Source organism: Globicephala melas, chromosome 3 (genome assembly GCF_963455315.2).
Source record: "Globicephala melas chromosome 3, mGloMel1.2, whole genome shotgun sequence".
In the NCBI taxonomy this organism is placed as follows: Eukaryota; Metazoa; Chordata; class Mammalia; order Artiodactyla; family Delphinidae; genus Globicephala; species Globicephala melas.
In genome coordinates, this window is record NC_083316.1 from 160,291,496 (window position 1) to 160,310,781 (window position 19,286).

Below are 19,286 nucleotides of genomic sequence, written 5' to 3' on the forward strand. Positions count from 1 at the left end.
CGGAGTACGGCGTGGACCCCTCCCGCGGCGCGCGCGGAGGGTGCGCGAGGCGGGGCTGTGGCGGCTGGAGGCGGCGGCGGCGGCGGCGGCAGCGACACGTCCCAGTCGGTGAGGGGGCACGCGGGTCGCGGGGCGGCGCAGGCGTCGAGGGGGCCCGCGCCCCTCGGGCCGACCTAGGGCGAGGCCCATTGCTGTCATGGGCCCGGGGCGGGGGCGGACGAGGCGGGGCGTGACAGCAGCATCGCGGGGACTGGGAGAGGTTAAAGCCTCCCCCCCCCCGCCCCCAACACCGCTAGTCTGGTGCCCCCTTGGGGCTCCCACAGCCGGATCGGAGCCTCTCTCCGTCAGCCCACACATACCTGACACCACATCCTTTCTCTTTGACATCTCCCCTCATACACCTGAGACTGTCCGCCTCGCTGACATCCCCCACACCCCTGGGGCCGCGCCCCCAGGCGCCTCGCACAGTTAACTCTGCACCCCTACACGCATCTGACTCTGTGCCCGCACTTACATTCCCCTTCACACACCTGACACCGCGCCCCCGCTCATGAACACCCACCGACACGTCGCTTGAGACTTCCCCATGATGACAGCCCCACACCACAGGGCATCCTCACACACACACACCCGGTCCCCGCGCCACCACACCTGGGCCTGCACCTCCACATCCAACACCTGAGCCTGTGACCCCAGACTCACCGTCCCCCACTCACATCTGTGCTTGTTCCTATCCCCTCGCTGGCTTTTCTCACAGCCAAGTCTGGGCCCCTCTCACTGCCCCCCACCTTAAGTAATCTGGGTCAGTGCCCTCAGGTACTCCCTCCACACATGCACATGCCTGCCCAGTACCCCTGGCAACCCCCTCTGACTCGAACATCCCCAGTCTGTGCACCCACCCGTACTTTTTTCCACATTCACCTGTGTTTGTGCCCCCTCCGTAATCCAGGTTTTCCAACATTCACCCAAGCCTTGCTATCTCAGAATCATTACAACCTCCACCCCCACCCCCAAGGAAAAGCGCACCCAGATGTTATCTTTTCACTTATCACAGTCTCTAAAGTGATTTCCGGGCTTAGAATAATCCCATGGGCCAGACAAAACCGGAATTATCTCCATTTTACCAGCAATAAACCTAAAGCGATTTGAATTGGGGTGGCATTGCCCACCCCTTCCTGAGCATTGCTGCTGACCCTTCTCTGCGGACCTCCTCCACTTTTGCCCATCTGTTGTGTTTATCTCTGAGGGGTTGGCAGGGGAGAGGAGGGGAGGGGAGGGGAGGGGAGGGGACCCCTCCCTGCAGCTGTTCCTCAGAAGTCCTGTCTTTGACTGGGTCGGGAAAGGCTGAGCTGGAAGGGGCGGCCCCTGGTCGCTTTCTGAACACGTGTCTCAGAGCCCTGGGGCTGGTGGAGACGGGGGCCCTGTGGCAGCTGGGCTTCAACACCTAGGGTGCCGCAGGCCCAGCTGGTAGGGTCGCCTGGGGTGGTGGGGTTTGCTGGGCTTCCACCCTCTGGCCCAGCTCTTACAGACTGAGGCCCCTCACTGACCCGGGAGAGCTCCTGGGGACTTAAAGCTGATAAACCGAGAGAGTAAGGCAACACTCTGCAGAGTGAGAGAGCTAATGTTTCAGCTGCTTAGACACAAACTGCAAAACTGGAGCCTGGCATGGTGCTGGGGATAAAGATTTTTCTGGAACTTTTCAAGTTCCCTGGAGGGTGATTTGCAAGTGTGCAGTATGGAAAGAGGCTGGTGGCTTTACTGTTAAAAAAGCAATAACATGCCGTTTCCTGTAACGCTTGCATAGTACTTCTTATCCCTCTCCTGTCTCTCCCTGCAAAGATGGTGCTGGAATGTTCTGGAGGGTCTTGTCACCTTCGGCTTCAGTGGAAACTGAAGCCATTGGGGTTTTCTGTCCAAATTCAAAAGGAGTCGTTTAAAATGTGTGTGTATGTGTAGGTATATGCATATATATATGTACATATATACACATGCACACATTTTATATATACGTATGTACGTGCATATATTATATATATACACACACACGTGCGAATATATGAATAAACCTTGACAAGGTCATTGATGTACATGGTAAAAAAATAAATAAAATCAAACAGTACAAAAGGGCATAACAGTAAAAAACAGGCAGGTCTCCCCATGCTGGTTCCCCATCCCCCTCTGGAGGCCCTCATTGTTAATAGTTTCTCCTGTATGATAATGTTCCCTTCCAGAGATAGTCTATGGTTGTGGGGAAGATGTGCATATTCCCCCTCACCACCCCTTTTAAACCACTGGTAAATTTCTATCAAATTTTACCAAAAGGGTAAGTGATTTTAAAACAAGTCCCTTACTGATGGCTGTTTAAGTTGTTGCTGGTGTTTCGCTTTTACAAACCGAGCTGCAATGGATAGATAGAATTTTGCATGAGCAAATATGTAGTAAACGTGTGTGGGGCTCCAGCAGTGCACAGACGCGTGGAAACCTCTCTGTCTTCATGGAGTTTGACATCCAACTGCAGCAACTTCCTAGGAGTGGCCAGGCCAAAGCGCATGTCCATTTAAATGGTTAATGTTCCTCTGTGGAGGCTGTGCTGTCATCAGTATTCTCTCAGCTGTGAAGTTGGAATGCCTGTTTCCTCCCCCAGCAGCCAGGACGGTTATTATCAAGTGTTCTGCTCTCTCCAGTCTTCTTATCTTGTCTCTGAGGTGTTCTGGCCCATGGGAGTGGTGATTAAACATTAGATTTCTGTTTCTCTTCCAGAGTCTAAAGCTCAGTCCAAGAAATATTTGAGTCCCTCCTCTGCAGAGCTCTGAAGGAAACCTTGGGGGTTGGGGTGGAGGGAAGGCGGTCCTTCTAGAGAAGGAGATGCAGGTGTCACCTGGAGTCCCAGTAGGGGAGGTCTGAGAAGTTGGCTGTTGCTCTGTTTTTTGTTTTTTTTTAAAGCACCGGGATCCGGCAAAAGAAGGAAGGTGTCAGATGAGATTGAGACAAGTCAGATGTTAAATCTATTTGAGAAGTTGTCTTGAGATTTTCTTGAGTTGTCAGTGATTTCCCACTATTGGTGCCAGGTGGAGGGCGTCATCAGACTGAGGGCAGGCCTTTTCCCATGTGTCATCCCGTTTTTTGGTTCTTCTATTTTGACAATTAGACATTAGAGGAATATTGAGATGATCAGAGCTATTAGCTTGTTTGGGTTTTGCAAGCCAGCTCTTTTAAAAATGCATTGTATTTTTTATTTTAAGTGTGAAATACTTCTTAATAATACAAGTATGTAATGTGTTCATGAAAAGAAAGACGGTAGAAAGAATAACGAAACCACCACCCAGTTTAAGAAGTAGAATGTTCCCCCAGGGGCCCCTCCCTGGTCCCTGTGCTATTTTTAAAATATGCTTGTCAACATTTGTTTTCTTCACTGAATACCTTTTGCTGCAGCTGAGTGCTTGGGTTCCAGGGTCTCAACAAAGATCAGGAGAAGCCAGGTTTTCTGTTGAAGTTCTGCCAGCTGGGCAACCTGTGAGGTCCAGAGAGAGGTGCAGTGACCTCGGGGTCATGGGCAGGTCACTAGCCGAGGGACAGTACACACTTGGGGGGCCTTGGTCTCAGACTCTTGCTGTATTAGTTTCCTGGGGCTTCCATAACAAATAACCTCAGGCTGGTGGCTTAAAACAGCAGAAGTTTATTCTGTCCCTGTTGTGGAGTTCAGAAGTCCAAAATCAAGGTGTCGGCCGGTGCTATAGACTCAATGCTTGCGTCTCCCCTAAAATTCATATGTTGAAACTTAATCCCCAGTGTGATGGTATTAGGAGGTGGGGTTTTGGGAGATGATTCGGTTATGAGGGTGTAGCCCTCATGAATGGGATTAATGGCTTTATAAAGGAGGCCCAAGAGAACCCCCTTGCTCCTTGTGCTATGTGAGGACACAGAGAGGCCACCATCTGTGAATCAGGAAGAGCATTCTGAACAGACACCAAAGCTGCTGGCACCTTGACCTTAGACTTCCCAGCCTCTGGAACCGTGAGAAATACATTTCTGTTGTTTATAAGCCACCCAGCCTGTGGTGTTTTGTCACAGCAGCCAGAACTGACTAAGACAGCAGGGTTGGTTCCTACTGGGAATCTTTCCCCATCTCTGGTGGCTGACAGAGGCAGTCCTTGAGTTCCTTGGCTTGTTGGCCACATCACCCTCATCTCCACCTCCATCTTCACATGGACTTCTTCCCTGTGTGTGTGTGTGTGTGTGAGACCTCTTATAAGGACACCCATCATTGGATTTAGGGTCCACCAAACCCAAGATGATCTCATCTTTATTTATTTATTTTGCGGTACACGGGCCTCTCACTGTTGTGGCCTCTCCCGTTGCAGAGCACAGGCTCCGGACGCGCAGGCTCAGCGGCCATGGCTTACAGGCCTAGCTGCTCCGTGGCATGTGGGATCTTCCTGGACCAGGGCATGAACCCACGTCCCCTGCATCGGCCACTGCGCCACTAGGGAAGCCCTGATCTCATCTTTTTAATTAATTAATTTGTTTGTTTGTTTGTTTGTTTATTTTGGCTGCACAGGGTCTTAGTTGCAGCACATGGGATCTTTGTTGAAGCATGCAGGGTCTTTTAGTTGTGGCTAATTGTGGGATTAGTTGTGGGATCTAATTCCCTGACCAGGGATCGAACGCAGGCCTCCTGCATTGGGAGCATGGAGTCTTAGCCACTGGACCACTAGGGAAGTCCCCAAGGTGATCTCATCTTGATATCCTTAACTAATAATACCTGAAAGACCCTATTCCAAATAAAGTCACTTCCTGAGGTCCTGGGTGGACATGGACTTCGGAAGACCTCACGTAACCCCTACAGCTGTGAAGCCAGAATTCTTGGCAGGGCGTTATTGAAGAAGGTGCTTATCCAGCAGCCTCTGCTATTTCAGACAAGACAAGGCCAGCAGGGTCGGGGCAGAGCCGGGTAAAAAAACAAAAACAGAACAAGAGGGACTTCCCCAGTGGCGCAGTGGTTAAGAATCCGCCTGCCAATGCAGGGGACACAGGTTCGAGCTCCGGTCCAGGAAGATCCCACATGCCGCGGAGCAACCAAGCCCGTGCACCACAACTACTGAGCCTGTGCGCTACAGCCCGCGAGCCACAACTACTGAGCCCTCGTGCCACAACTACTGAAGCCCACACGCCTAGAGCCTGTGCTTTGCAACAAGAGAAGTCACCGCAATGAGAAGCCTGCGCACTGCAGCGAAAAGCAGCCCCCGCTCACCTCAACTAGAGAAAGCCCACGCCGCAACGAAGACCCAACGCAGCCAAAAAATAATAATAATAAATAAATAAATAAATATAATTAAAAAAAAATTTCGGTATTACTGGCAACAACAGAAGGGACAAGGTACAATAGAAACAAAAGAATGTGGAGAAACCATCTGGCCCAGTTGCCTGCCTTGGTGCAGAGCCCAGGCCTCTTGCCCTGGAGAGAGGGAGGCAGCAGGGGCCGCAGGGGCTGGAGGAAGTCGGGAGGGAGGGGGCTCCGGCCTCAGAGTTTCAAGCGCCAGCTGAGGCCACCCTCCATATACTCTGGGCCTCACCCTCAGCCACGTGGGCTGTTGGTCACCATCTGACCAATGATGAACTCCAGACAACACTCAAAAGAGCCCATGTTCTTGGGCACAGATAAGGGGGCCCGACCTGGGGGGCTGGGCGCGGAGAAGTCCCAGGCACAGTGACCCCACGCTGGTGGCAGAGGGAGCCTGGCAACTGTCCTGAGTATGGACAGTTGTGTCCACTGCTGTGTGGGCAGTGGGAACCCCATTTCAGTGAGGGAGGCCTCGGGGCAGGTTGGGGGGTAAATTCAGAACCTTGTGGCAGTTTGGGGGAAGGAAGCCAGTAGGGGGCATGGCAGGGGTGCCTGAGTGCAGGGGGAGGGGCTCTGACCTGGGAAGGGCACAGCGGGGGTTGGGTCAGCCACACGTGGGTTGTGTCCTCTGTTATTCTTGAAGAGGTGAGTGGCGGGAGGCAAAATGCCAACTGCTGGAAAGTACGTACATCCACAGTCAGGCTCCCTCCGTGCCCTTATCTCCTCCCCTGTATGGAGAGTCCCCATCACTGTTTTTTGGGGTTTTTTTAAATAAATTTATTTATTTATTTATTTTTGGGCTGCGTTGGGTCTTCATTGCTGCTTGCGGGCTTTCTCTAGTTGCGGCGAGCGAGGGCTACTCTTCGTTGCGGTGCGCGGGCTTCTCATTGCGGTGGTTTCTCTTTGTTGCGGATCACGGGCTCTAGGCACACGGGCTTCAGTAGTTGCAGCTCACGGGCTCATTAGTTGTGGCTCACGGGCTCAGTAGTTGTGGCTCATGGGCTCTAGAGTGCAGGCTCAGTAGTTGTGGCGCACGGGCTTAGTTGCTCTGCAGCATGTGGGATCTTCCCGGACCAGGGCTCGAACCCGTGTCCCCTGCACTGGCAGGCAGATTCTTAACCACTGAGCCACCAGGGAAGCCCCCCATCACTGTTGACAGCACTCTATAAACACCTGGTCTGCTTCCAGTCTTTGCATCGGGACAGCCTCCCACCTGGGTTCAGGTAGGTTCACTCATTAGTGACAGGCTGGGTGGCATCCTCCTGTGAGGGCTTAGGTCACACACTCTCCCTGTCCCCCTCTCCTCGCTCCCCCATAGCTTCCCATCCAGACCTTCATACCTTCACTGGGACCAGCACCTGGCTGTGGCCTTACTGGCCCATGAGGCTTCATGCTCACCTGTCTGGGGGCACAGCACACGTTCCAAGGCGTCTGCTAAATCACCTGCAGAGAGATGCTCCCCGCAATCTGCCTCAGTCTCATCTACCAGTTGCATTACTGTCCCCACACATGCCAACAGCCCCCCACCAAAGGTTAAACGCACTTTTCTCATTATGAGTGCAGTCTGGTACCTGTCATGTTTTTAAGTTATTTTTTTTCCTTCCCAGTGACCCGGCTGTTTCTTTGCCTTTGTCTTGAGTTTTTTTGTTTTTGTTTATGAAAGGGCAAAGAGCTCTTTACTTCCTAGGAAAATAGCCTTTGGCCTAAGAGGCAAAAACTTGAGACCTCCCCCACCCCCAACCCCACCACTGCCCCAGGACAGGAATCTCCTTCTCTCCGCCCTGCAATCCTGGAGAGCTTCCTGGAGGCACCGGGCCCCAAGGGAAGCAGCTTGCAGACTCTGGCTGCCCCTTCTGCTTGGGGTTGGGGGGCCTGAGGCACCCCAGCTTCTCCTCCAGAAAGGATCTTAGATTCCTTTCGCCACCAACTGTCTTGAGACAACAGAAGTTTATTCTCTCACAGTTGTGGAGGTCAGAAATCCCAAATTAATCCTCCTGTAGAGCCACTTCTAGGGCTCTAGGGGAAGATTCCTCCTTGTCTCTTCCAGCTTTTATGCTTTGTGTGTTCCTTGGCTTGTGGCTTGTGTGTATCATTCCAATTTCTGCCACTGTCTAAACACGGCCTCCCTGCCTGTATCTGTTCTCCTGTCTCTTATCAGATCACTTGTCATGTTGTTAGGACCTACCCTCATCCAGGGTAAGGATCTCTAGATCTTTACCTTAATTACATCTGTGAAGGCTTTTTTCAAATAATGCCACATTCACAGATTCCAGGGAGACATGTCTTGGGGCGGGGGTGGGGGGGGCCACCATTCAGCCCCCTGCAGGTGCCTTCCCGGGACTCAGCCTTGGCGCTCTGTCACCTGCAGTGACACGCTTTTGTAGGTCTGCACTGGTTTGTATGGTGCCTTTGTTTCTGTTTGCATCCACCACACCGAGGCTCTGTCTGAGCCCTCTACAGAGCTCCCAGGGCAGGCCCTGGGCCGGGGCCAGGGGAGGGAGGGAGGCAAGTGCTCAGACTCTAGACTGTATGAGGCCGGGACTAAAGGGCTGGATCCTTTCTCAGGAGGGCAGTTTTGCAGAACGGGTCCACATTCACCACGCCTGACCCAGCCCTAAGAAAGGCCGCACTGGGAATTCCCCAGCGGTCCAGTGGTTAGGACTCCGCACTTCCACTGCAGGGGGCACGGGTTCGGTCCCTGGTCGGGGAACTAAGATCCCACATGCTGCGAAGCGCAGCCAGAAGAAACAAAGACTGCACCATCTGCATCCGGGTGCCCAGGTGTGAGGACAGTCCCCCGGGGTCCAGAGTGTTGGGGGGTGCCACTGAGCAGCAGCCGGACGCATGGAGGGTGATAGAGTCACGGTGTCCTCCACAGACTGACACCCCAGCCACTGGCTGGAAAAGATCCCTAAGGCCTAGTTTCTCTTTGTTTGTTTGTTTGTCTGTGAGCAGTTTTAGGTTTATAGAAAAATTGCAAAAGTAATACAGAGTTCCCCTCCACCGCACACACCCAGTTTCCCGTATTAATAACATCTTCCTTTGGTATGGTACATTTGTCACAACTGATGTACAAATACTGATCCATTATTATTAACTGAAGTCCATTGTTTATTCACATTTCCTTAGTGTTTCCCTAATGTGCTTTTTCTGTCCCAGGATCCTCACATTACCTTTAGTCGTCACATCTCTTTAGGCTTCTCTGGGCTAAGATAGTTTCTCAGACTTTCTTGGTTTCGACGACCTTGACGGTTTTGATGAGAACTGGTCAGGTGTTCTATGGCCCTTGGCCCTTGGTTGGGATTTGTCTGGTGTTTTTCTCATGGTTGGACTGGGCTTTGGAGCAGAGGACCATAGAGGGGAAGTGCCTTTCTCGTCACACACACACACACACACACACACACACACACACACGTGTCCTGGGCACGCGCCATCAGTGTGACTTATCACTGTGGTGTTGACCTTGATCACGTGGCTGAGGTGGTGTCTGTCAGGTGTCCTCACTGTAAGGTTACTCCCTTCCCCCCTTTCTGTGCTGTGCCCTTTGGAAGGAAGTTGCCACGTGGCCCACACCTAAGGGGTCGTGCTTACGCTTCCCTTCCTCCAGCACTGAGCATCTGCGTAATTTATTTGGGATTCTTCTGCCTGGGAGATTTGTCTCTTCTCCCTCATTTATTTATTTATTCAATCATTTATTTATATCCATGTGGACTCTCGGCTATTTATCTTACACTTTGGGTTATAATCCAACACTTCTGGGACTTCCCTGGTGGTCCAGTGGTTAAGACTACGTGCTTCCACTGCAGGGGGCACGGGTTCGATCCCTGGTTGGGGAACTGAGATCCCTCATGCCTTGGTGCAGCCAAAAACAAAAAAACAAACAAAAAAAACCCAACACTGCTTTATTGATTTTGTTGCTCAGCATTCCTGCTTTGGCCACGAGGAGCTCTTTGATTTGCCTTTGTGTCCCATTTTCACAGTCCCATTGACTTTGGTTCCTGCCTGACACCTCAGGGTGGTCCAGGCTCATCGTTGAGTTTCTGGCCCCGTCTTAGAAGCAGCTGTTCATCCCCGAGCCAGGGACCATTTTAGGTAGGAAACAGCGGCAGAGGCCACCTGGAACAGAATCCTGCTTGTGCTTCCTAGGATGTTTCGTACCAGCGGGTGCCTGGGAGGACCTGGAGGGCAGGAGGGGCTTCCAGAGCTGGCTCAGGGGGGCATCTGCCTCGTTTGCATCATTTTACAGGAAAGCATGTTGATTCATTGGGTGATTTTAAAGCAAGGGATACCTCTAAGCATACCGGTGTCCAGTGGCATCTCCGTGACACCAGTCCTTCATCCTTTTTTCCTCCTGGTCCCCTCCGTGTGGTTGGCTGAGCTTTGAGTGTGCCTGCACTAGGAGGTTAAAGGTAGGTTTGTTATCCGAAAACTGGGTTCACGTTGTGGTGGGTGTCAAGCAAATAGACACAACTAAGTCAAAGATGGGGAGAAGGAAGGATGTATTACTTGAGGTTGTTAGGGTGGACCCCGATCCAATAGGACTGGTGTCCTTACAAGAGGAAAAGACATTCTTTCATAAGAGGAAATTTGGACACGAGCCTGTGTTACCTGAAAACTGGGTTCATCTCTTGGTGGTGTCAAGCCAATAGAGACAACCAAGCCAAAGATGGGGAGGGGAAAAGGAAGGATTTATTATGACTTTCATCAAGTAAGGGGAACACCGGGGACCTTTCCCAAAGCAGTGTCTCCCCGAACAGCAAAATTGGGGAAGTTTTAAGCTCAGGGTACATGCATATTCATGAAGGGGCTTGAACAGAGGAGAATTCAGCATAGAATTGGGGCAAAGGTCCACAGAGTCCAAACTTTAGTTGATTGAAGTCAAGAGGGTCAACATCATTCCACCCTCCACCTGGGTGGGGGCCTTAGTTCCCAGAGAACTCAAAGATATGTTTATTATTATGTCTATCCCTTGAGGAGGAACTAGGACTCTGCACTACTGTCTAACTGCCTTTTCTCTGTTCCTGCATTCCTTTGTTCGCTTTAGATCATTAATTACCGAGACCTGTTCAAAGGCAAGCATTGCTGCCAGGCTTAGCTCACAAAATGGCTTGGGCCAAAATGGCTTCTCTTATGTCAAGAGAGCCATTCCTGGTTCTCTTTCTCCGGGGACCCCCTAACTTATCTGCTTACAGGTTTCCAGGGAGGAATCCTCAAGTATTAGGACACTTTACTATAACTTGCCCGCAAAGGGCAGGCAGCCACACAGTAGGACAAAGATTAATTTTCTAAAAGTATTTCTGTGGACGGAGTCTCAGGTCCAAGCTGGCATAAGCCCAGAGGGCATTGGGCTCCAGGGCAGGTGGAGCCCTCCAGCCTCCACACCCTACACCCTGCCACGCCCCTGCCTCCTGCTGTGTGACCTTGCTGCCAGCTTAACCTCTCTGAGCCAATCTGGGCAGTTGGTACTAGGGTAAAAAAAACAGAGGACTCAGAGGCCCATTTGTGAGGATGAAATAAAAGAGCTGATGAGAAGAGCTTTTGTAAATGATTAAGCAGTCAGGTCAGGGGACTGACATCCAGATGTAGGTTCGGGTGTCTTTATCCTGCAGAGAGACAGAAGCCAGGTTAGGAGAAGCGTGCCACTGGGGCAATGCTGGCATCGGGCCACTTGAGGATGAATCAGAGGCCCCAGGCTGGTGGAGGAGGCCAGATTCTCACCTCGTCCCTTCTTGCTCCCCAGGACTGAGTCTCCCGCCGTCCTGAGCAGGCCTGGAATGGGTAATGGTGTGAAGGAAGGCGTGGTGCGTTTGCGTGAGGATGCTGAGCCCATCCTGCCCGCTCATGTGTCTTCAAAGGCAAGTACCCTGGCCCCCCCCATTGGGCATTCTCACCCAGTCCCTCTCCTGTACTCGCACCCCATTACAAATCACCCCTGAACACGCTGAGGGCGAGGCCGGGGAGTGATGCAGGCCGCCTCCTATTCCATTTTTATAGCCCCATTTGTGCTGTGGATCCAGCTGCCCTACCACTTGGCAAGAAGCCAAAACCTCGCTCAAATTTGGCTAGGATGTCGAAGGTGTCCTTGAGCCCCTTTTCTCACTCAGATTTGCCAACGCAGAAGAATTAGCCAAAGGTGGGGTGGGCTGCAGGGGAACTCCTCGCTCCAGGGAGGAGTTTACCCTCAGCTCTGAAATTCATCTCCGATTACGCCCTTCAACTGAAGACAAAAGCCTTATTCCCTCATAAAGAAATTGGATCAGGGACTTCCCTGGTGGCATGGTGGTGAAGACTCCGTGCGCTCCCAATGCAGGGGACCCAGGTTCGATCTCTGTTCAGGGGACTAGGTCCCACATGCATGCTGCAACTAAGAGTTCACATGCCACAACTAAGGAGCCCATGTGCTGCAACTAAGTAGCCCGTAAGCTGCACCTGCAGGAGCCTACCCGCTGCAACTAAGACCCGGCGTGACCAAATAAATAAATAAGTAAATATTTAAGAAAAAGAAAAAAGAGAAGAAATTGGATCAGCCCTGTGCTTGTTCACCGTAGAAGCCAGTAGAAGTTCTCCCAGCTGAACCTAGAACATGGACTAACCAACCCACCTTCACTGCCAGGCTGGCTCAGGCACCCGCAGGCAGTTCTCAAAGTCCATGGGCTCAAAGCCTGAAGCAGCATCATCCTCTGGCCCTCCTGACCTTTCCCCAAATTCCAGGTCTCCCTGTGGAACGCCAGGTGGGCAGGAGGACTGGTTCTCGGGGCCACCGTCACCATGCTGGGGGCGGGGGCGGGGGCAAGCCCCAGAGCAGGCACCCATCCCTCACAGTTGAGTGAACTTCGCGTCAGAGTGTGAGGGAGATGTGGCTTTCCCTCCACTGGCCCGATGGATCCCGCCAAGCGGACACGCCCAGCAAAGGCCCCCGTGCCTGACGTGCACTGGGACACGCACAGCGCCGGTTTTCCTCTGCGCTGGCTGGCACAACCCACGTCAGTCTTGGCCTGCTTGGCCAGCCCAGTGCAGGGAGCTCCCTCTGCAAAGTCCCATTTCTTTAGTTGAGGAGCCAGGCATCTTCTTGTGATGTTCACCACTGGTGTGGATCCCATCTGTGGATCACCTGTTTCCTCTCCGTCGGGCTGCCTGCCTCCTTTTTCATTTGCAGGATCTCTCCATATGACGGGTATGGAGACTTTGACCATTCAGTGATGCCTATGCCGGCCAAGCTCTTTAAAGAATAAGCCAGCTGTGGTCATTTAAGAATCAGTTGGGGGGGCTTCCCTGGTGGCGCAGTGGTTAAGAATCTGCCTGCCAGCGCAGGCGACACGGGTTCGAGCCCTGGGCCAGGAAGATCTCACATGCCGCAGATCAACTAAGCCTGTGTGCCACAACTGCTGAGCCCACATACCTAGAGCCCGTGCTCTGCAACAAGAGAAGCCACCGCAGTGAGAAGCCCGTGCACTGCAATGAAGAGTAGCCCCCACTCGCTGCAATGAGAGAAAGCCCATGTGCAGCAACAAAGACCCAACATAGCCAAAAAAATAAAATTTTTTTTTTTAAAAAAAAGGTCAGTGGGAACTCCCCCGGTGGCGCAGTGGTTAAGGATCCACCTGCCAATGCAGGGGACACGGGTTCGAGCCCTGATCCGGGAAGATCCCACATGTTGCAGAGCAACTAAGCCCGTGCTCCACAACTACTGAGCCCACGTGCCACAGCTACTGAAGCCTGCGCGCTCTGGGGCCCGTGCTCCGCAACAAGAGAAGCCACCACAGTGAGAAGCACGCACACCACAATGACAAGTAGCCCCCACTGTCATCAACTAGAGAATGCCCGCGCACAGCAGTGAAGACCCAACGCAGCCATAAATAAATAAATAAATAAGCTATGTGCTGCCCCGATGCCTCTTTAAAAAAAAAAAGAAGTCAGTGGGAGCGTCTGCCAAAGGCAGCAGCAGCCTCCTCCACTAAGCATGTGAAGTGGGCTCACAGCATGTCCCTGGAGCGCCACACTGAGAGCTAGGGTTTAAGGATGTGTGTTCCCCATGTGCAGAGCTCGCTTTGTGATTGTAAGCACCACAGGTTGCGCAGGAAGTAACCTGGTGAAGGAGATGGAAGGTACACATCGGCTCCACTTCTGGTGCCCACAAAGCACGTAGACTCCCCTTAGGGCATTCCCTTTGCTCACGGTGGCTCGAGGTCAGCTGTCACCACATTGATTCACAGAGAGGAAACTGAGGCACAGGGCCTCGGAGCTGGTGCCAGGAACACCGCTGAGCCTTCTGGCATCAGATGTCCACAACCCTCAAAGCCAATAGGACCAAAGGACGAGAACCTTGCTGTGTGACCCAGAAAAGGCAGGGGTCCCCCGTGACAGGCCTCTGTGAAGCAAGAAGATGGAACCCCCTGGTGAAGCTTGGCCTCAGAAACTGAGAGGGGAAAACACTGCTGCGGGACTCTGTTCTTTTAGGGAGAGGTCAGCTGGGCTGGTGAAGGGAGCACCGAGCCCAGACTCAGGCCAGGAGTGTGGACAGACCCAGCCCTTCCCCCTGAGCCATCCGCTGAGCTGAGCAAACTTGGGGCGTAGCCCTGGACTCCACCATGCCCACTCGGACCCAGGCTACCAGTTGTACCCCCAAATGCCCCTTCATCCGCCCCTCTCGCAGCCTCCCCTGGTCCCATCCTCTGCCATCTCCATCCTGGGTTTCACAGGAGCTGCCTCTTCTCTGGTTCCAGTTAAAATAGCCTGTTCACCTTCCACACTTCTCCATTTCTCTTTAGGCAAAGACCAGCCTCCTTGTCAGGCCTCCACACTCTGTGGGGTCCAGCCCCACCCACCTTTCGTCTCTTCTCTCTTCCCTGTGCCCGTCCCTTTCCCTGTGTCAGCCACCCTACCCTCCTTGTGGTCCCCCAGGGCCCCGCACTCCTTCTCACTGGGGCCTCTGAGTGTTGCGTTCCTCCCCCTCTAAGAGTGTCACACACACATGCGCACACACACATACACACAAGCCCTGCAGTTAGGTGTACCTCATCCTTCCACCTCGGTTCCTTACCCCTCACCCCGCATTCTCCTGGAGCCCCGAGCCCCCTCCTCATAGCCCCTCCCAGATAGGTGATTGTTCACACATTTGTCTGAAGAGTTAGTTCATGTCTGGCTCCCCCCGTGGACTGGCAGCCCCGTGAGGGGAGTGGGGAAGGCTTGTACATGCCCCAGCCCCGCTCCACGTGTCTCTAGTCCCGTGAGGGCGCCTGGTCCGAGCGGACTTCACAGATTCCCGGGATCACTGAGCTACCTGCTCCTCACCAGCCTTGCGCGCTGCAGAGTGAGGACATGTGGGGCGTGTCCAGAAGAGCACTTCCAGAAAGTTCTGTGGCTGAGTCAGCAGCGGGGATGGAGACTCCAACCCGATGAGCAGGTGGCTTCCTGTGTGACAACTCAGGTCTCCCTGGGCCTCTAGGGAAGGAGGGCTGTTGGAGCCGGGGCTCGGGGAGCCACAGGAAGACTTGGGAACGCACTGGCTCTGAGGCTGGCCACAGGAGTGCACAGTGCTGGTCAGCCACATCTGTCACCATCGCCCTTGCCTTGGCTGGATGAAGAGCCACAGATGCCAGCCAGCCCCTGAAGTCCTGATAGAAAGTTGTGGAAAGGAGACACGCTGAACAGTCAGGGTCTGCTTGCCTAATATGCCCCACCCACTCCCCAGACCACCAGGAACCTTTCCCCTGAAACACTGCAGTGGGAGAATCCCTCACACACAGGTGGTGGGTGGAACCAAGGCTTGAAGGTAGGACAGGTCAGGGGTGACGCTTATGTTTGGAGTTCGTCCCGTCGTAGGCCATCTCCGAGAACTTGGAACCTCACGGGACAGCCCAGCCAGTGCATGACCTCTCATGTGGTTGGTCCCTGTGGCCCAGGAGGTTTTCACTGTGTCCCACCAGGCTTTGTGGCTGCTGGACCCACCATGGCTCAGCCCGTGCCCAGCATGCTTAGGGCCTAGCAGGGCTGTGTCACTCTGGCCACTGTGTGTCTGTCAGCCCTGGACCAGGGGGAGAAGGTAGACGCTCAGGAAACTTTCCCGAGCAGAACAGACGCCTCCTCTCCCTCTCTGATGACAGACTGCGTGTTCGTGTGTTTTCTTGCAGAGTGATCACAGGCAAGTTCTTAGCTCCCTCCTGTCAGGGGCCCTGGCTGGCGCTCTTGCCAAAACGGCGGTAGCTCCCCTGGACCGAACCAAAATAATCTTCCAAGGTAAACGCTGCCTGTCCATCTATCCCCTGCGATAGAGAAGCTGCCAAGCAACCCTCCTCCCCCTCCACGGCCCCCCAGACCGCTCTGCAAAGCGGTTTTTAAAACGCCTTTGTAGAATCCACTTAGAAAGTCTGTTAGTGTTTAGGACTGACGTCACAAAGTACCACAAACCAGGCAGCTTAGAAGAACAGGAATTTATTCTCCCACTTTCTGGAGGCCAAAAGTCCAAATTCAAGGTGTCTCTAGGATTGGTTCCTGCTGGGGCCCTGAGGGTGGACCTTTCCTTGCCTCTTCCAGCTTCTGGTGGCTCCAGGCATCCTTGGCTTGTGGCCGCTTCCCCCCAGTCTCTGCCTTCCCCTCTGTGCCTGGGTCCTCTCCTCTTATAAGGACCCATGTCACTGGATTAGGGCCCACCCTCCTCTAGTGTGACCTCAGTTTAATTATATCTGCAAAGACTGTTTCCAGTTAAGGTCGTGTTCACAGGTGCGGGGGGTGAGGACATGGCTATATCGCTGCGGAGGACACAGTTCAAGAATCCATCTCCCTCCCTTCTTAGGGTTGAGCAGGCACAGGGTCCCCTGAAGATGAGGCCTTTCTGTCCTGCAAATGGTGGCCAGTGCCTGAGGGGTGCTGGGAAGGAGGACAGTCACAACCTGGGACCCCCACCCCTCAGCTGTTTGGGAGGAGAGGACTGCTGGGCCTCAGTTTCCTCATCCATATAACAGGAGCATTGATATCAACCTCCTCCCTGAGGAGGAGGGGGTGGAGGAGTGAGCTGACGTGGGAAAGGACGGGCATGCAGCTGAGCACACGTCCCTTCCCCACCACACACACACACACACACACACACACACACACACACACACACACACACACACACACACACACACACACACACACACACACACACACACACACACCCCTGTGTTGTTCCTGGAACAGATGCTCAGCGTAGCGCCCTACAGGGAGCTTGGGTGTAACTCCGAAGGCAGGTGGTGTGCATACGTCCACACAGACGGGAGCGCAAGGCTATCCTGGGAACACAGCCGACGCTTGGGAAGCGGAGGATGGGGGGGGGGCGTGAGCCAGGCAGCCCTGGAGAGCGGGAGAGTGGGCACTAGGGCTGCCTGGGCCAGGCTGTGGAGAAGAGAGGGCAGGCCGCAGATGTCAGACACCCCCGTGGCCTTGTCCTGCAGGAGCCAGAGCCCCTTGGCTGACCCCCACATGGCTGGTGGCTGGGATGCCTCCCCCAAAGGGGTCTGGCAGAAGTGGGGTCCAGCAGGGGTAGGGACTGCTGGGTGTCAACCCCGGAGGGGTGCGTCCTCCCACAGGCCCCTACAGAGATCCTCACTGTCCTGGGGGTCAGGTGGCAGCTGGGCTCCCCTTCCTGGGGAGAAGCCGGTGTGCAGAGGGGCCTGGACGTGGGCCAGGGGCAGTGCCGAGGCTCCTGGGAGGAGGCTGACTCTGCTGTGGAGGCCCCCACCTCAGCCCTTGTAGGGGTTGGGGGGGAGGCATTCCCAGGGGAGGCTCTCACTCCCCATGCTCAGACCAGACCCCTGCGGAGGGGGTCATGCAGACTGGGGGGAGGGTCCCACCCTTCATATCTCACACTCTCTGTTGTGTTTTGTTTTGTTTTTTTCCAGTGTCCTCGAAAAGGTTTTCTGCCAAGGTGAGCCACTAGGTCAAGGAGCCCCTGCTCTAGGCCCTTCAGCTCCACCCTGCTGGGCTGGCAGCGGCAGAGGAGGAGGGCGGTAGAGGTTGGGGAAGCGTTTTTCAAGGTGCTTTTTCCCATTGGTTCTCCCCCACCCCCGCCCCAGGCCAGCTCCAGGGCCGCCGGGTGACCAAGGCCTCCCTTGCCAGGCACCAGGGCCAAGGCCACCCATCTGCACCCTGAGCTCTGCCTGGACACAGCCCACCCTGGGAATTGACGGGAGACCCCCCCCCCGGCATCCTTGGGGTAGTGGTGAGAGGACTTGACAGTCTAAAGTCACAGTTGTCATATTTGATTTATTTTTAAACACGGAGCAGGTGCTACCTTCTTAATAAAGGAAAAGAAGAATATTTTAAAAAGCTAGACTACCAGACGCCAACAAACACCCTCTGTGGGGCTCTGAGCCTGCTCTGCAAGCCTGGGTCCCTCTGGCTCGCTTTCCAGTTCCCAGGGCCGGAGGACTGGGGCTGGGCGTGCGGGGGTCCTAGCGCAGAGCCCAGAGAATGCGGGGGAGGGGGACGATGGCTCCCCCCAGGCGCAGGGCTGGGCCACGTAAGGTGGGCAGGGAGGTCCAGCGCTCTACCAGCAAAGGCACTGCTCAGGCAGAGCCGGAGGGCACTGACATTTCCCCTTTCCCCTGCCCTCCCCCCAGGAGGCCTTCCGGGTCCTCTACTTCACCTACCTCAACGAAGGCTTCCTCAGCCTGTGGCGCGGAAACTCGGCCACCATGGTGCGCGTGGTGCCCTACGCCGCCATCCAGTTCAGCGCGCACGAGGAGTACAAGCGCCTACTGGGCAGCTACTACGGCTTCCGCGGAGAGTGAGCCCTCCCTCCCGCCCCCCCCCCAAAAAAAAACCCTCTCAGCGCGATTACATCACCCTGTTATCCTGTCTTCCACCTGCTCAGCGTTTCAGAACTTCTCTTGTTTATCCGGTCTCCCCTCAGAACCTAAGTCCCAGGACGGCCACTGATCCTACCTGTGCCCCAGAGCGGGTAGGGAAGGTGCTCGTTGTTCATTCATTCGTACGAGGAGGGGGAAAGGCGAGGCAGCCAGGGCAACTTCAAAATGGCATCCACCCAGAGACTCTCCCCCGCGCCGCCCGCTTCAACTCGGCTGGCTTCCTTGCAGCCAGTGCCGTTCCTCCATCCCTCCCCGCCCCCAGACCTGTAGGCACCCGGGGCGTTGGCCTCTGACCTTCTCCCCGACCCTCTTTCAGAGCCCTGCCCCCTTGGCCTCGCCTCCTCGCTGGTGCACTGGCTGGAACGACGGCCGCTTCGCTGACCTACCCCCTGGACCTGGTCAGGGCACGGATGGCCGTGACCCCAAAGGAAATGTGAGTCCTACACGCACAGCGACGTTTTCACCAGCAGCGGGGGCTCTGTGTCTAGTGGGGTCCCCGGGTGGGCTCCCTCCCTTGGGCCCCTGGGGTTTGGGTCTGGGCCTCCACATCCAGCTGCAGACAGAGCTAGGCTGAGGCTCTGCTACCTCCCCCTCCCCCGGTACCGCAGGGCGGGCCAGGTGTGCGGCTCCACAGCTGTTCCAGAAAGGCCGTAATTGGGTCTCTTAGCTTGGGGATCAGTTTCTGCTCCCATCCAACCCGCAGTGTTCATGTGGAGGCAGACCCAGCCAAGCGCTGAGCACGGCGGCGTGATCCCAGTGGTGAAGGTGGCTATGGCCTTGGGCGTGCATGGCCCCCTCGAATGCCAGAACTTCTGTGAGGTTCTGTCGGTCAGCATCCAGGCCTGTCCCCGCTGACGTGGGAAGAGGCGAGAATTAGCGAATTGAGGCCTCCCCCCGCCCCCCGCTCTGTCCTGCAGGTATAGCAACATCTTTCACGTCTTCATCCGTATCTCCCGAGAAGAGGGGCTGAAGACCCTCTACCACGGATTCATTCCCACCGTGCTGGGGGTCATTCCCTACGCCGGCCTGAGCTTCTTCACCTACGAGACACTCAAGAGCCTGCACAGAGGTCAGGAGTGTGGAGCCCGGGCAGCACC

The 19,286-nt window shown here is 54.7% G+C and overlaps 1 protein-coding gene across 3 annotated transcripts in view; it reads left to right on the top strand.

Annotated features, from left to right (window-relative positions):
• Positions 1-19,286, top strand: part of SLC25A42 (solute carrier family 25 member 42) — a 26,529-nt gene continuing 7,243 nt past the window's right edge. For 2 of the 3 annotated variants that reach the window (XR_009563543.1, XM_030880040.2), the window contains exons 1-7: positions 1-108; positions 11,082-11,196; positions 15,472-15,577; positions 17,221-17,246; positions 17,941-18,107; positions 18,506-18,622; positions 19,107-19,258. Coding sequence is in view for 2 of the 3 variants with exons in the window: in XM_030880040.2 (XP_030735900.2) it covers positions 11,116-11,196; positions 15,472-15,577; positions 17,221-17,246; positions 17,941-18,107; positions 18,506-18,622; positions 19,107-19,258 (649 nt within the window). In the remaining variant the exon portion in view is untranslated. The remainder of the gene's footprint in view (positions 109-11,081; positions 11,197-15,471; positions 15,578-17,220; positions 17,247-17,940; positions 18,108-18,505; positions 18,623-19,106; positions 19,259-19,286) is intronic. The other variant, XM_060296938.1, reaches the window with a different exon arrangement.